We start from the raw sequence: 18,912 nt of genomic DNA on the forward strand, positions 1-18,912 counted from the left end.
CCATCCTGGATGAGCTGCACTGCCTGAGCCACTTGTGTGGGTTGTAGACTCCGTCTCATGCTACCACTAGAGTGAAAGCACCGCCAGCATTCAAAAGTGACCAAAACATCAGCCAGGAAGCATAGGAACTGAGAAGTGGTCTGTGGTCACCACCTGAAGAACCACTCCTTTATTGGGGGTGTCTTGCTAATTGCCTATAATTTCCACTTGTTGTCTATTCCATTTGCACAAGAGCATGTGAAATTGATTGTCAATCAGTGTTGCTTCCTAAGTGGACAGTTTGATTTCACAGGAGTGTGATTGACTTGGAGTTACATTGTGTTGTTTAAGTGTTCCCTTTATTTTTTTGAACAGTGTATAATAAACTTACTTTAGTAAAACCTTAAAAAGTAACCATATAACCTAATGAAGTGATACACTTAGTGTGCCACACTTCTGAGCACTCACACCAGTCCACCATAATGTAAACACCTCGTTTGCATTTTTCTAAAACAATAAAAATGTACAACTGTGATCCAGTTAGTGTGAACACACTGCTGGGAAAGTTCATATGGTTCTATGGAGATATGGTTCCAATGTCTCCCAAAAAAGAAGAAAGAATTAAAGGAACCAAACTGGGATGAAAACTCCAAAGTTCAAGTATTATAAATTCAGGGCCAGTAAAAACATCTTGCTTGATAGGAAAATAAAAACGAAGATAACAAAATGAGTGACGATCCCATCTTCTAGGATCAAGCCCGTCTATGAACTTGAAACAAAGACAGACAAATGTAACACAGACATGAGTCACTAAAGGAAACAAGACAGGAAACCAACTCTTTCAGCTACAAACCCAGCGTTCACCAACCACTTTAGCCACATTATCTACAGCAGCAAGAAATGTGAATAACAAAGATCTAGAAAGAGATGAGATAAAGAGGATTATGTAATAATCACAGCAGATCTTTCAATGTCGTTTTGTAAACAAACTAATTCCCCTCTGCGATGTTTCTGGTGATTGAGCCTGTGACTCTGGGAGTCGACACATCCCTGACGGCAGCTAGAGGCGGGACAGGAAGTGGCTGCAGACAGGAAAAGAGGAAGTAGGAAGTAAAGAGGCGGGACACTTCCCCGCTGCCAATCTGGGGACCAGAGACGTCCTCCCTTCCTGTGTGGCTATAAGACACACACACATTTGTACTTACCTCTGTTGCTCTTACTAGAAACGAGGGTCATTAAAGTCAGCCATCGGACAAATGCGGATTCATTTTGGCCACAGCTCATCAGTTTATGTATTCTACAAGTTCCCAGCTGTTCTAGGTAATAGGTAAATATCTATTATCATGACTATTTGCAATGCGACAAAAGGGTAGCCTGGTTCCAGACTTCTCAATCTCTGCCCACACTGTTTTTTTTTTTTACACAATTTAAATAGTGGGAAAAATAGGGAAAAGTATGTTCTTTGCATGAAATGGTGATTCAGTCTGATTATTAGGCTAACCATAAGACAAAAGGATAGAAAATGGTGATGGATGTCCTTCAATGTTATAAAACATAATTATCTAATCCACCAACAAGTCTGGAAAAGCAGGGGAGGTCCCTAACTAGCTGTGTTTTTTTAATGAGAATTTGCACAGCCTGTTTTATACAGGAAGAGAAACAACTCACTGAGAAGCAGTTTGGGTAGTAGTTACAGTATGCCTACAAAAATGAAAATAACTAAAATGACCCAGTAGTTGTGACCTAGGAGCTTACCCACACAGGTTTGAAATGACCTTAGTAACATGTCACAGGCCTCTCTCTCAACCCTCTATGCTGGCGTCTGTCCAGAAAAGCAGAAAATGCTCTAAATATTAAAATAGTAACGAAATAATCTTCTCTTAGTTGACAATTATGGGGTCACGGGGGTAAATGCTTTGCAGTTTGTACTTTGTTTTATTTCTGTTTTGAGAATTGGCTCAACCTCAGTGCTGCTCCTCCAGCTTTAATTTTTGGATGGACGGAGGGGACGCTCTCATTTATGAGCTATAAGTTACCCAGAAATCTGTTCTCTACTTCATTACGCAAGACATAACTTCACAGAAACGTGATTTAGATCAACTACTGTTTGCTATTTAAGTTTCTGATGTAGTACGTCATTTGTTCCAGTGTCCAATCCACTGAGTTAAATGTTTCAAATTAATCTATAACAGCTAAAAATGCCCGAGACAAGTTTTGCCCAAAAATTTTAGACAAAAGGCTACCTATGCACCACTCTTTGATTGCAAAAGATGATAGATCCAAAATTAAAATGGTTGGAGGGACCCTAACTCTACTCTGGATGTGAGACTCAAGCAAATCCAGGTGCCAGTTTCCATTTGAGAATATTTTTAGCATGTACAGCATGTGCTTTATGGGCATGCAGTGGAGACAGGAAAGAGAAGAGCGGCAGAAAGAGGGGAAGGCACTCTATGTGACAAAGGATATGAGCTGGATTCACAGCAACATTGTGAATACATGGTATGCGTGTTGGCCCACTGAGGCAGCAGGACAGCCGCAGGAAGTTTGGATCTGTGGTTTGTTTTTAAATCAGAGCAGCGCGGCTGGAAGGAACTTAACTGCTGGGAAATGACTGAAAACAGAATTAGAGGCAGGGAGGGGTGGAATTATTGAAGAAAGTCAGATGGACAGCTGTGTTTACCAAACACTTCTCTATCAAACATTACACCTGGATCTATAGTGTAAGTTCCCTTACACTTTACGTCATTACAATTATCTCAAAAAAGGCTTCGTTTACAGTTAAAATTCTTACATTACTTTAATCTCTGGATTCATTTGCATCTTTGCTTCAAAGGTCTTCTGCTCTAAAAATGTCAAATTATGTGACTTTTTACCACTTTTCTCTAAAACCTATTTTTGCGAATTTGTCCTAGACGGTTTCGCCAACTGACCTGAAAATTTGGCATCATCTACAGACATCGCTGATGGAAAGCTATCAAAAGAATTTTGATACGTCAATCTGTTTTTTTATCATAAATTTTTACTTGTGTGTATTTATGTACAATTTTACATAAATGCCCGTAAATAAAAATCGGCTTCAGCTATTGTCACCACACTTGACGCATCTGTTAAGATGCTCGGTCCGAGCTTCGCTGAGCAGTCCTTGGATATTCTTCCACAAGGGGGCAATACACAAAAACAGTTTATACCTCGTAATTCTCTGCATGGATTCGTACAAAATTCGGATTGTATGACCTAGGGTCACTACTCAGGTGATGCATAAAAGTTGGTAATGATTGCTCAAAGTGTGCCTGGCTTATTACAAGAAATGTAAATTTATAGACATTTCTCATTCCAGACTTCAAAAAATCTACAAAACAATCACCCATACGTCCTATAGAGCTGAAATTATTTCAGCAAATCCACTGATTTCACTGACTCTATACAGAATATATTAATTCAATTAACATCTATAACTCCACAAGTCTTTCTTCAAACGCTACCAAAATTGGCACAGACATTCTCTAGATGGCAGATATCGAGTGTATCAAAAGGTTAAATCGGTCAAATGGTGAGAATGCAGTGATATTCAGTATCTTGCTATAACTTGTACAGTATGCACAACATTTTCTTTATTGCTCAGTTTTGGATCAAATGCCATCAAAAATAAATGACAACAAACCCAAAACCGGCAGAATTATGTGTGATTTTCTTCAGGATTTTCTCACCAACAGCTTGACTGTTGTAAGCATTTTACGTTTAAGATGACAAAATATCCGGGTCTTGCACATATAACGTCACTACCTCAACTTGTGAGAAGGTGCGTGTTAACAACCTCTCACCAGTAGCTCAGTCAGTAAGTCACCTACTGTGCAGATCTGAAGTTCCAGGGTTCAATTTTCCAGGTAACCGAGTCAGACTTGCTGATAATGGGGGTGTTCAGATCATAGTGAGTCTAAGTTCTCTGTTTTATTTGGATCCCATGATACTTTCTTATTTTCTTTGCTAAAGAGTTTGTGCAGCTTAAACTGTGGAACACAAAATGTTGCAGTTGGATTGAACATTTTACCCAGTAGTCAGGTACATATAATGACACTGTGATGCTGTAAAAATGAATTTTGTTTTTGTCGCAATTATCTCAAAGACTAAATTCTTTCATCACTTTAATCTCTTAAGTCTTCTGCATCTGTTCTTCTCCTCTGAAAATGGCAAATGTTGCATTTTTCACGACTTGCTTGGATTCCGATCATTGCCGCTTGCGGCTATATTTTCAATTAAATTAGGTGTGAAAGATTTAGTGTTTAGTAGTAGTAGTATCTTCCTGTAGATTTATTTAACATGTGAAATCAGACCTCTAAGTCTTAGCAATGTAAAACAAATACATTTTCATATGTTGGCATAAGATACATATGGCGCTTTTCCCTTACCAGTACCAGCTCAACTGCCTCGACTCGACTCTGCTTGACTCGGTTTCGCCGTGCTCCGTTTTCCACTGCAGATAGTAACCAGAGATAGTACCCCTCAATGGAGCTGGTCGTCATAGCGACGCCACACACGTCACTGCTGTGACGTAATGTTCAATGCGACACACACACCAGCGGTCCACATTACTCAGAATTTAAAGACAGATAAGCGGTATGAAAACCTTCTAGCTGTGTTTTCCTCTGCCATTGTTGCTGCAGCGGTCTGTGTGACGGCGGGAGCAGAGGGCTCTGTGAGCCAATAGTATGAAGCTGCAATACTGGAGGCTACAGTTTCAGGACCCCTGCAATCCTGGGACCACAGTTCTAGGACCCTAGTTCTTTTGCGATAGCGCCATCTAGTGGAGTCGTGGTGGGGCGGCTGGCCGGCCTCGGGAGCTCCTCGGGTTGGCACAGGATTCCCTTGCCGCCACTTGCGGAGCTCCTCAACTCCGAAAACACATTTTTGTTTCGCCATCACTTTTCGTAAAACTGTCAATATTCGAAATCTACATAGTTGATTTCTCACCTCAAAACTTCTTAGAAGTGGATTTAGTGATGAAATTGCATACAAAAACTGTAAAATATAAAACTTTCTGTTGCTGGCCTCTGTCAGGCGCGTGCAATGATGATGCAGTGAATAGTGACGATTCTCTCTGACCAATCCTCAGCTCGCTTGGTCGACAGAGGTGATACGAAAAAAAGTACCTGGAAGCAGGTACAGGTACAACTTTTCCTCAATGGAAAACCAAACAAAGGCAAGCCGGTAGTGGAAAAGGGTCTATACTGTAACAGAGTAATTTCCACTGCGGCAATATGTTGGGGCTCAACAAATGCGGTATTATCTTTTTCATTAAATACGTAATTTGGTGCCATATAGCAGAGTAAAGTGCAATTTATACTTCTGCGTCAAATCGACGGCGTACGCTACGGGGCTACGCAGAGGCTCCGTGGCTTCATGGCTACGTGTGTAGCCTACGGCGTAGGCACGCACGTAGACCCTACGCAGGAGTATAAATGGGCCTTAAGAGTGTCTGTCTGTCTGTCACCTCACTGCACAGTGAACCGCTAACAGCAGCTTTATGGTCTGAGCAAGCTAGCTGATGCGTGCTAGTCAACAACATTGCCAAGCAAACTCCTTTTTGTAGTTTGACTGTGTCTTTTTCACACATAGCTATATCCTTCAGGGCATGTCTATCAAGTCAATTTACATACAGCAGCAATGCACGCGCACACACGTGCCGGTTCGGAGCAGAATGGCTGTCCACAACTAACCACTGCGCAGTAACGTTATAACTAAATTTCCACAGAAAGCAACATGAAAAAACAGCTGCATGCTTCCAATGAGGCTTACTGTCCACAGTTTCTCTAGACTGTCCCTCAGGATCACAGCATTTGTCAAACATTGCCGAGCATGCTAGCCACATTAGCCGCGCAATCTGCTAACGCCAAGCTAGCTAACCTTTAAAATAAACAGTAAAACAACTGAAATCACAGCAACACTTAAAGCTTCAGAGTTTTAAGTCGGGTCACGTACAGCCCATGGTGATCCATCCTTGAACCGTTACAGAGCTCGTTACGGTTGTGGAACTTTTGAAGGACTCATTTATTAATTTAACACGCCCTGAAGTGTACAATATGATCATTGCGGTTGTTGCGGTGCTTGCCATCCTCCGTGGTAGGCTTGACCAATAGCACGGTATTTCAATTTTGCGGTTATCGCGCCAGCCCTATTGAAACACTTCAATTAAAAGCCCAGTTCCAATTAAACGGGAGTAAAACAAGTGATTATTTGCTCAAATTAAAGGCAGTCCACTCAACATTGATCATTACGGTTTACCAAAGAACCAGTGGTCCAGCTCTTTCCCATTTTAGATGTGTTGTTTGTGTTTTTGCTTATTTATTCTAACACTGCTTCTCGTCTTTCTGCCACTCAGTGAGCGTAACTGCGTTCTGTGACGTCATGTGCATACCCTCTATATTCCAAATAAACCTAACAAAAATAATAGTGTAGCTACGGTCACTGTGGCATGATACTCGTCTCTTTTTCTTTGCCCTTTAAGCAAGATGACAATCTCCTCAAAAATTATTTATTTACCTTTATTTAACGAGACAAGTTAGTTAAGAACAATTCTTATTTACAACCATGGGCTGGCAAGAGGAAGACATCCTCATGAAGGGACGGACACATGGGAATAAAGACGTGTGAACTGTTATTGACATTTGTGGGAATGCAACAACACAAAAAGCTAACTTTCCAATAAAAAATAAAATATCTAATAGTAATAACAACAAAAAGTATAAGATAAGATTACAAAGACAATCCCCATGCCAGTACAATCAGAGACACCTACTAACCTCTGCTCTTTCAGGCTATTCTTAGCAAGCGCTATATTGTTGCCCTCCGATTCACACGCAGACTGTCTCCACCGCTTTCACACAATGGGGGGGGTCAATCGGGATCAGCTAACAGCTAACAGACAATTAGTCACTGTGGAGGGTTAATGACTTACGACCTGGTGGCTCGATTACTGGTTCAAACTACAAAAGGCACTTTTACTTGTGTTTTTCTAAGATGCAGCTGTATAATAAGTGTGACAGAAGCAGGGCCATTGTGTGGGTTATCTGCAGTGTAATATTTTGCCTTGTAATCAGTGAATATTCCAGCACCATTGTTGATGTGACTGGCCAACTCTGACTGATGTTTGTGTTTTTTGGACTACTATTTTTAAATCATTTATTCAAGGGTTTGTACGTGCCCTGAAGTGAACACTGGCCCTCGTGGGTACTAAGAAAAAAAAAAGTTGATTTCTTTAAAAATAAACACTTTCAACAAAATATTTTAAACAAAAAGAAACCAACACAAATTGGTTTGGATTGATTTCAGTGAGATTTGAGCAGAGAAAACAAACTGTTTGATATGGCTGTTTTTGGATGTTCGAAAGTAGATGAGTCATTTATTATTTCAGTTTGATGGGCATTTGTCACTTGAGGACACATTTGAAATGCAGCTGCGCAGTGAAAACAAATGAGAATTTATTTTACTTCTACTTGAGTCTTTTTTTCATAAATGTAAACACTTCACATTGTGCAACTTCCTAAGTGATAAGTTTCCCATTTGAGTAACGGTCGTTTCCTCCACATTGAAGGCAATTTATCATACAAGGAAACACAAAAATGTTATAAAACAGGCCAGAACATTATCTGACTGTAATGAATGTGTGCATTCATGTGGTTTTGTCTACAGTAGAGCAGAAGGGTGGACACACACACACACACACACACACACACACACACACACACACACACACACAGAGAGAAATGGGTACAAAGGTAGTTTTTGTTCCCCGTGTCGCTGGAACTTCAGCTTTGCTTGGTCATCATGGATAAATGCCCCTCTTATTGAGCACAACGGGCACAGACAGGGCCACTCACACACACAAATATTCACGAAGGTTGTGTAGCTACAACTTAAGCAGAATATGACCTTCAAAATAGATCTATATTACCTACTAAATTGTAAAAGGAAGCCCATACACAATTATAATATAATATATAATAAGCAATTAGGGTGTTTGTTTCTTGTATCTGTGTGTATGTGTGTGTGTCCTCGTCTTCATCATCTACGGGCAGCTGCCCGCACTGTTAGCTGCTTTGTTTTCAGTGAGAGCTTCTTAATGAGGTCAAAGGCTATTTAGGGCCATTGGACGCCAAGGAGAAACAAGAGGTACCTTCATCATGGCCAGAACAGACACACACACATGCACGCACCATCACATGAAAACACACACATACACACACTCAGGCACTCACAGCTATTCATTACATTTGACCAAGACAAGGTCCAAAAATCAGTTGCTGGAGAAAGAGGCTCTTTGTGTGTGTGTGTGTGTGTGTGTGTGTGTGTGTGTGTGTGTGTGTGTGAGTGTGAGTGTGAGAGAGAGAGAGAGAGTGTATAGGAGACAAATGAGTCCACTGATTTCTATATGGAGAGAGAGGATGGGTCTGTTTGATTTACCACTTACGGTAATGAGAAAATGAGTATAACTGATCACACGTCCTTTCTTTTACAAACATAAATTACTGGGATGTTTTCCCTCCTTGTGAAGGTAAATCCAAATAGTGTCTTCACTCACATTTCAGTAGCTTTATTTGTTTACATCCAAGCTGTGACCTAATTACGGGGAACAACTAGATTAAGTTCCACTTAAAGTATTAACATGGTTCACAGAGAGTTTTGCAGTCTACATGTTGTGTTTCGGGATCCTGTTAAGGGTGGCCTCCAAGAAACATCTTAATTACATCATAAAACTGGAGAAAAGAAATGAATGCATTTATTTGATTTATTAGTTGTGTCACAAAAGCTATTTAGCTGTTAAGATTTCTGGTTCATACAGAACAACAAAACACTGACAGTAACCAGACTACGGTGTATACTTGTTACAGAAATTCAGAACATTGATGATTAAAAAAGTTACGCTCGACTGTGGCTTTATTTCAAACAGTTCAATCCGTTTAGGGTGTTTACACATGTGTGTGCACATTTGTTGGGTAATAAACAAATCATTATGCATCATGCATGTAAAGGTTTAGCTTTATTGGCATATGTTACAGATAACTGTGTACAGTGTCTTGGCAAGTTTAATATAAATATAGTTGAAGTTCATATTAAAATGGACACTCACAAGTTTCCTTTACCTGACCCTGTCATAATGTGAGATCTTAAACACTTAAGTATATTACATAATTGTTTTGAACAACTGTAAGAGAGTGCACTAGTTAAACAATGAAATGTTATTTGATTTAATAGAATGAAAATAAGTTTAAAATGTTTTATACTCTCAACTCAAGGTTTACTTTGTAGCTTCTTATGTCACACATCTTCTTCAGCGAATGAAACCAGCTCAAGTATCATCAAATGACCTAAAGACACAAATACGTCATATATCCATACTCTAAAACTAGGCCAAACGTCTTAAAGTATCTCCAACCAAGTCCAGTTGCCCATGATTTGAACCTTCCTTGGATTTATTTTATTTTTTTATTCCAACCAAACACTTTACCATCCAATTTCCTTGATTAGTAACAACAACAAAGTGAACTTAGAACCAATATATAGGGAAATAAATATATATGTGCATTACTTCTTTAATGTATAGACAGTATGGAACCAATCACTGAATTTCATTCATCAACATTTAGATTTCTCTCTCTCCTTTAATAATACTATTGCCCCATGTGGTATAGATTCACCTTAATGTTAAATGAGATGGGGAGAGAGGAGCCTGTGTTCGATGAGGCAGACTGAGAGGAATTGTCAACACTAGTACCCTTCTCTCTCACATACATCTGAGTCACCTGAAGACAAACCCCTTTATTGAGAAGCAGGCGGCCATCTTTGATTAGATGGAGTGACTCAGCAGACAGTGAACACAAGGGGGTGTGTTTGTATTTTTCATGTGTGTGTGTGTGTGTGTGTTGGCCTGTGATTTTGTGTGACAGTACAATGAATGAGCCGCGTTGTGTTCATGTGGGAATATGTGAATGTGTGTGACTGTGGCTATAACAGATAGAGAGCGTGTGTGTGGGTTGTCATACCTCGTGGTCTGGTATCTCAGAGGAAAGAGTCTTTCCCAGCACTACTGCCGTCAGGTAGGTCCAACAACGAGCCGTATTAGCCAAGTTATAACCTCCTGGTGGAGAAGAAGGAAACAGAGACAGGTTTGAAGAGGAAACTTTGTCCAAAATTTGTCTGACCAAGGCCAACTCCCCCCAAAGTTGTCACGAGTCTGGCAAAAACTTGATTGAACTGTGTGTAACAATTTTATTTCAATTCATCCAGTCACACAGAAGGACAAATAAACAGTCAAAATAAAGACATGAACTGAAAAAGAGAAACATAAAACAAAATGTTATGTCAGAAAAGGTACCAACTCTCTTTCAAAGAGTGAAGGATCAAGAGGGTAGACTTGAGCTAAATTAAGAGAATGACAAGAACCAAGAAAGAGAGGAGGATATAAAGTAGAGAAAGTATGTAGGACAGGGAGGGAGAGAAAGGAAGAGAGGTGGGATTGTAGTTGAGTAAAATGGCTTCATTGTGTCGTATAAGTAGTAGCTATCATCTGGCCAAGGGCTGAGGGGTCTGGAACAGAGCATGGCGTCTGTCTGTGTGTGTGTGATATGTGTGTGTAGATTGATGTGTGTGCGTATAATTGTGCACAAATGAGTAAATCCCACAAGAGATGAGATTCAAAGCAAATACAAACATACTTAAAAGGACATTGTACAGTATCTACCTTTCTTTAGGCAATTTTTTTATCCCCTGATGCATGTATATGCTTGTATACGGGGACAGACCAACACACACACGCACACACACACACACACACACACACACACACACACACACTAGGGTTGGGTGATGTCTACAAAATTTCCATCGGATGATGTCTAAAATGAAATATCGGTATGGACGATGTCATCGGGTGTACAGACGCCTGCACGCATGGGGGGTGTCGAGCAGTCGTCTTATGTGCATGTGTTCTCGCACAGACTTCAGTCACTTTGAGGAAACTTATTTATAAACTTATTTAGTGGATGTGTTGCAGTGGGAATCAAAGACAAGTGTCTAATCCACTGCTCCATTGCAACCTCTCTATAATAATTATTATGTACTAAATGTGCAACATGCAACATGAAAAAATTGAGTCTATAACTAAATAACATAACTACTAACTTTCAAATTAGTTCAGTAGAAGTTAATAGACTATTGTTAATGAATAAGAAACAGCAGCAAAGGTCGCTACCTGTTTAAGACCTGGTGGCCTAACTGTTAAAGAAACAGTTATATTATTCAGGAAACTCAGATCACAAACCTTTAACATAAGAACGACTTAAAAAGCAACCATTTATACAGCAAAGTATATATATAGACTATATGAGTGATCAATCGACAACAACATCAAAGTAAACATTAGAGATAGCCTATAACAAGCAATAATCAAAACATACCAAATTATCCGATCCTTATTGTCAACTCAGGGTTGGGAGAGTTACTCAGAAATAATACGCCTATAGCTATTACCTACTAGTTACTTAGCATAATACTCCTTAAAAAAGTAATATTAGCTACTTTAAGTTCAAGCATCACTGGCAGCAGCGGCCGGAGTTTCTTTCTGAGTTTCACGTTGCTGTTTTGCTTTAGCTGGTGCTAATTTCCCTGAGTATAAATGTAGAATTGTTCACGGTCAAAAACGTTTTGCTGGTCGCACAAAGTTGACAATGTTCTTTGCATCTTAGACTGTGACACAGTAATGGCAATAACGTTACTTATAGCTGTCGAAAATACCTCTCTGTCCCTGTACTCCAGTCTTCCTTTAGCTTTTTGGCTAACAGCTGATTTGAACAACATAAGGTCCGGTGCCGCTGACCTACAGCACACTCGCGTATTCACGTCTTTACTGGGAAAAGTAATATTACAGTATTACTGCCGAACACGTTATGTACCACTGATGCGAGAGCGACTGTGGTACACACTGCGCAGGTGTGGAATTGGCAGCTGAACGCAAACGAACACCTTTGTTGATACTTGGAAAGGAAGAAAACTTTACAAACGTCAGCCTGTAGATGTCCTCAAATCCTTTCCATTTCACTGGGCAAGCTCCTGTATCTCCCCCCATCCTCTTTTAAAAAAAAATACAGATCTGCCTGATTCACATGGGTCTGATTTTCAGGTCACAGAATCCGCAACTCCAGATTAATAAGCCAACGTGCGGATCACCTGCTGCCGTGATAACGGATCAATTTACGGAAAAACTTCTCAGTCTTTTAGGCGACTTTAAAAAACATAGGTTACTGCTGATGGAAAATGGAGCAGATGGGGGGAGAGAGACAGAGAGAGGCGGGGCAAGCCGGGGGTGTTAACCTGAGGTTTGGATGTTTTTGAGTGTGGGGAGAAGGGAGAAGAGAATTCCGAGGCAGGTGCAAAGCATACTTAAAAACAATAATAACAATGTTTGTGGTGATTAAAACCTCCTTTTCGGGGGGGTGGCAAATTTGGGAAAATTTGGGGGGTTTTTTGGCGGGGGGGGGGGCAGGGATTTTACAATCATGATGCCGGCTCAACGTCGTGATTACTGTCAGTCATCGCCGATGGATGTTGGCATTGTCTATCGGCCCAACCCTAACACACACACACACACACACCAAGCACACCAAAACATGGCTACATAATAAAAACACACATACAGCGTACCTCCTCCCAGCAGCAGTGTAGGTAGCTGCCACCCTAAGACATACTGCAGACACTTGCCCACCCCCACTGGTGTCATGTTGAAGGAGCACATAGGGTCGCCCGCCATTGTGTCGGCACCCAGCTGCATCACCAGTGCTTCAGGGTTGAAGTGCGCTTGCACTTCCTGCATCACACTGCAAAAAACGACAGCAGTAAACATGTTAACCACTGATGATACAGACTGGGATGATCACAAGCAAGTAGGCTATAAATAAATGTTTTAGCATAAGTAGTGTAATCATTATATACAGCATCATGCTATTAAGTTTGATCATAATCTGAGCAGCTGTGGCTTCTATTCTACAGAGCATTCTAGTGTAGAACCTGTGTTAAGTCATATCCACCAATGAACACTTGTCATGAGTCAGCTCCACCAATTAGAAGTGAAGGAATACTAGTCATATGTCAGCTCCACCAATCAGAACAAACGGAACACTAGTCATCAGTCAGCTACATCAATCAGAACAGACGGAACACTAGTCATTAGTCAGCTACACGAATCAGAAGTGACAGAACACTAGTCATGAGTAAGCTCCACCAGTCAGAAGCAATGGAACGCTAGTCATGAGTCAGCGGCACCGATAAGAGGTGAATGAACACTAGTCATGAGTAAGCTCCACCAATTAGAAGTGACGGAACACTAGTTATTAGTAAGCACCACCAATCAGAAGAGATGGAACAGGGATAGATTTTGCACATAAAAGGTCCTAAATTACTTTGTTGTTGACTTTTCTGTCTAGAAAAGATAGACCACATTCATTTGATCCAAATCTTTCTCATCTCTAAGTAGGGTGATGATCCCATGGGGTATAGCTCTGGTTACAACGTCAAATTCTTTTCGTGGAGGATGGAAGTTAAATGGATCCCCTGTATGAAAATATTAATTGGAATAGAGCATGGAGTAACGCACATACATTTTTAATTACAAAAAAAGTTAAAGAAATATCATTTAAAATTCTTCACCATTGTTACCCCTGTAACGAGATTAGCTGTGGAATGATATGCAATGCTTTGTTAATGGACACTTTGGTTCAAACATACACTTATCCAATTTTGACATTTTATTTTATTTTTCTGATTCAAACTCGTCTGTACAATATATAGTCAATCTATTAATTTTGCATGGAAAATTATTTATTCATAAATCAAAATTTAAGAAGAACAAACCTCTTTTCAATGTTTTTAAATTTGACTTAAAAAATTATACAGTCTGTATTTCTGGATTAAAGGGTAAATCAGCACCAAATGTTTAAAACATTCATCTAATTTAACTGATATTTATTGTTTGATACTCTGGCTGTGTACATTATTTTTGTTGTTTATAATTGTTTTTTTTGTTTTTGTTTTTTTTACTGCTTTGTTATTTCTTCCTTATGAAAACATGAACTGTAACTATATAATTCTTGTAATAAAAAAAAAAAAAGAAGAAGAGATGGAACACTAGTCATCAGTCAGCTCCACCAATCAGAAGAGACGGAATACTAATCATTAGCCAGCTACACGAATCAGAAGTAACGGAACACTAGTCATCAGATAGCTCCACCAGTCAGAAGTAATGGAACGCTAGTAATGAGTCAGCTCCACCGATGAGAGGTGAATGAACACTAGTCATGAGTAAGCTCAACCAATCAGAAGAGACGGAACACTAGTCATCATTTGGCTCCTTTGATCAGAAGTGATGGAACAGTAGTCATAAGTCAGCTCCACCAATCAGAAGAGATGGAAGACTAGTCATGAGTCAGTTCCACAAATCAAAGAGATGGAACACTAATCATCAGTCAGCTCGCATGATCAGAAGTGATGGAACACTAGTCATCAGTTAGCTCCACCAATCAGCAGAGATGGAAGACTAGTCATGAGTCAGTTCCACCAATCAGAACAGACGGAATAGTAGTCATAAGGACTCTTTTAAGTCCATTCTTAAAACATACTTTTATAGGAGAGCCTTTCCGGAACTTATTTGACTTTATTTTATCCCTTTTATTTTATTGTATTTTACTAATTTTATATTTATCTTAAACATGTAATTTAGTCTTTTCAATGTTTTTCATGCTTTTATCTTGTATTGTTTTTGTATTATTGTCTCGTGGGTATTATTGTCTTTACACTTGTTAAAGCACTTTGTAACTTGTTTTTGAAAAGTGCTCTACAAATAAAGATTATTATTATTATTATTATAAGTCAGCTCCACCAATCAGAACATATGGAACACTAGTCATGAGTCAGCTCCACCAATCAGAAGTGATGGAACACTAGTCATGAGTCAGAAGCAATGGAACGCTAGTCATGAGTATGCTCCACCAATAAGAAGAGACGGAAAACAATTCACCAGTCAGCTCCACCAATCAAAAAGATGGAACACTAGTCATTAGTCAGCTCATCTAGTCAGAAGTGATGGAACACTAGTAATGAGTCAGCTCCACCAATCAGAAGAGACGGAACACTAGTCATGAGTAATTTCCAAAAATCAAATAGATGGAACACTTTATTCTATAGCTGTTCATACAGCTCTTCTCTGTGGAATGATATACAAGGCTTCATTAATGGACACTTTGGCTCAAATGTAAAAATATCCAATTTTGACATTTTATTTTATTTCTCTGATTCAAACTCCTCTGTACAATACATAGTCAATCTATTAATCTTGCTTGGAAAATTCTTTATTCATAAATCAAAATTTATGAAGAACAAACCTCTTTTCAATGTTTTTAAATTTGACTTAAAAAATTATATAGTCTGTATTTCTGGACTGAAGAGTAAATCAGCATGAAAATGTTTACAACATTTATCTAATACAACTTTATAATTAATTTAACTGATATTTATTGTTTCACACTCTGGCTGTATACTTTCTTTTTGTTTTATAATTTGTTTATTTTGTTGTTTGTTTCTTTGTTATTTATTTTTTTCACTGTCTCTGTTTTTTGTTCCTTATAAAAACGTGAACTGTAACTATATAATTCTTGTAATAAAAAAAAAACATAAAAAAAAAAACTAGTCATAAGTCAGCTCCCTGATCAGAAGTGATGGAACACTAGTCATGAGTCAGCTCCACCAATCAAAGAGACGGAAGACTAGTCATCAGTCAGAAGCAATGGAACGCTAGTCATGAGTATGCTCCACCAATCAGAAGAGACGGAAGACAATTCACCAGTCAGCTCCATGAATCAAAGAGATGGAACACTAGTCATAAGTCAGCAAATCTAGTCAGAAGTGATGGAACACTAGTCATCAGTCAGCTCCACCAATCAGAAGAGACGGAACACTAGTCATAAGTCAGCTCCACCAATCAGAACAGATGGAACACTAGTCATGAGAAATTTCCACAAATCAAATAGATGGAACACTAGTCATAAGTTAGCTCCCTGATCAGAAGTGATGGAACACTAGTCATTAGTCAGCTCCACCAATAAAAGTGACGGAACATTAGTCATGAGTCAGCTTCACCAATCAAAGAGACGGAACACTAGTCATCAGGCAGCTCCACCAATAAGAACAGATGGAACACTAGTCATGAGTAATATCTACAAATTAAATAGATGAAACACTAGTCATAAGTTAGCTCCCTGATCAGAAGTGATGGAACACTAGTCATTAGTCAGCTCCACCAATCAAAGAGACGGAACACTAGTCATCAGTCAGCTCCACCAATCAGAAAAGACGGAACACTAGTCATGAGTCAGCTCCACCAATTAGAAGTGACGGAAGACTAGTCATCAGTCAGCTCCACCAATCAGGACAGACGGAATACTAGTCATTAATCAGCTACATCAGTCAGAAGTGACAGAACACTAGTCATCAGTTGGCTCCTTTGATCAGAAGTGACGGAACACTAGTCATGAGTGAGCTCCACCAATCAAAGAGATGAGACAGTAGTCATGAGTCAGCTCCACCAATCAGAAGTGATGGAACACAAGTCATCAGTCAGCTCCACCAATCAAAGAGACGGAACACTAGTCATCAGTCAGCTCCACAAATCAGAACAGACGGAACACTAGTCATTAATCAGCTACATCAGTCAGAAGTGACGGAATACTAGTCATCAGTCAGCACCACCAATCAGAACAGATGGAACACTAGTCATGAGTAATTTCCACAAATCAAATAGATGGAACACTAGTCATAAGTTAGCTCCGTGATCAGAAGTGATGGAACAATAGTCATTAGTCAGCTCCACCAATCAAAGAGACGGAAGACTAGTCATCAGTCAGCTCCACAAATCATTCGGCTCCTTTGATCAGAAGTGACGGAACACTAGTCAGGAGTCAGCTCTACCAATCAGAACAGACGGAATAATCATGAGTCAGCACCACCAATCAGAAGTGATGGAACACTAGTCATTAGTCAGCTCCACCAATCAGAACAGACGGAACACTAGTCATTAATCAGCTACATCAGTCAGAAGTGACGGAACACAAGTCATCAGTTGGCTCCTTTGATCAGAAGTGACAGAACACTAGTCATGAGTCAGCTCTACCAATCAAACAGACGGAACACTAGTCATCAGTCAGCACCCCAGATCAGAACAGACGGAATAGTCATGAGTCAGCACCACCAATCAGAAGTGAAGGAACACTAGTCATTAGTCAGCTACACCAATCAGAAGTGACGGAACACTAGTCATCAGTTAGCTCCACCAGTCAGAAACAATGGAACGCTAGTCATGAGTAAGTTCAACGAATCGGAAGAGACGGATGACTAGTCATTAGTCAGCTATACCGATCAGAAGAGATAGAACACTAATCATGAGTTGGATCCTTTGATCAGAAGTGATGGAACACTAGTAATTAGACATCTACACCAATCAGAAGTGACGGAACACTAGTCATTAGCCACCTCCACCAATCAAAGAGATGGAAGACTAGTCATGAGTAAACTCCACAAATCAAAGAGACGGAAGACTAGTCATCAGTCAGCTCCACCAATCATTCGGCTCCTTTGATCAGAAGTGACGGAACACTAGTCATGAGTCAGCTCCACCAATCAAAGAGACGGAACACTAGTCATCAGTAAGCTCCACCAATTAGAAGTGACGGAAGACTAGTCATCAGTCAGCTCCACCAATCAGAACAGACGGAATACTAATCATTAATCAGCTCCACCAATCAGAAAGGATCAAACACTAGTCATGAGTCAGCTCCAACAATCATTCGGCTCCTTTGAGCAGAAGTGACGGAACACTAGTCATGAGTCAGCTCCACTAATTAGAAGTGACGGAACACTAGTCATCAGTCAGCTCCACCAATCAGAACAGACGGAATACTAGTCATTAATCAGCTACATAAGTCAGAAGTGACGGAATACTAGTCATCAGTTGGCTCCTTTGATCAGAAGTGACGGAACACTAGTAATGAGTGAGCTCCACCAATCAAAGAGATGAGACAGTAGTCATGAGTCAGCTCTACCAATCAAAGAGATGGAACACTAGTCATGAGTCGGCTCCTTTGATCAGAAGTGACGGAACAATAGTCATGAGTCAGCTCCACCAATCAGAACAAATCAAACACTAATCATCAATCATTTCCACCAATCAAAGAGATGGAACACTAGTCATTAGTCAGCTCCACCAATCAAAGAGACGGAACACTAGTCATCAGTCAGCTCCACCAATCAGAACAGACGGAATACTAGTCATCAGTCAGCTCCACCAATTAGAAGTGACGGAAGACTAGTCATCAGTCAGCTCCACCAATCAGAACAGACGGAACACTAGTCATTAATCAGATAAATCAGTCAGAAGTGACGGAACACTAGTCATGAGTCAGCTCCCTGATCAGAAGTGAGGGAACACTAGTCATTAGTCAGCTCCACCAATCAAAGAGATGGAACACTAGTTAGGAGTCGGCTCCTTTGATCAGAAGTGACGGAACACTAGTCATGAGTCAGCTCCACCAATCAAAGAGACGGAACACTAGTCATCAGTTAGCTCCCCTGATCAGAAGTGATGGAACACTAGTCATGAGTCAGCTCCACCAATAAAAGAGATGGAACACTAGTTAGGAGTAAGCTCCTTTGATCAGAAGTGACGGAACACTAGTCACGAGTCAGCTCCACCAATCAAACAGACGGAACACTAGTCATGAGTAATTTCCACAAATCAAATAGATGGAACACTAGTCATAAGTTAGCTCCCTGATCAGAAGTGATGGAACACTAGTCATGAGTCAGCTCCACCAATCAAAGAGACGGAACACTAGTCAT

The 18,912-nt window shown here is 40.0% G+C and overlaps 1 protein-coding gene across 4 annotated transcripts in view; it reads right to left on the reverse strand.

Moving 5' to 3' along the window:
• The window catches only part of hdac8 (histone deacetylase 8), a 64,475-nt gene that overhangs the window by 23,899 nt on the left and 21,664 nt on the right, over nt 1-18,912 (reverse strand). For 3 of the 4 annotated variants that reach the window (XR_006827294.1, XR_006827295.1, XM_046063712.1), the window contains exons 8-9: nt 12,673-12,845; nt 10,017-10,111 (exon numbers count right to left, since the gene is read on the reverse strand). Coding sequence is in view for 2 of the 4 variants with exons in the window: in XM_046063712.1 (XP_045919668.1) it covers nt 10,017-10,111; nt 12,673-12,845 (268 nt within the window). In the remaining 2 variants the exon portion in view is untranslated. Of the gene's footprint in view, nt 1-8,987; nt 9,342-10,016; nt 10,112-12,672; nt 12,846-18,912 lie in introns of those variants that run through there. The other variant, XM_046063713.1, reaches the window with a different exon arrangement.

The sequence above is a fragment of the Micropterus dolomieu genome, linkage group LG12 (genome assembly GCF_021292245.1).
Source record: "Micropterus dolomieu isolate WLL.071019.BEF.003 ecotype Adirondacks linkage group LG12, ASM2129224v1, whole genome shotgun sequence".
Lineage (NCBI taxonomy): Eukaryota > Metazoa > Chordata > Actinopteri > Centrarchiformes > Centrarchidae > Micropterus > Micropterus dolomieu.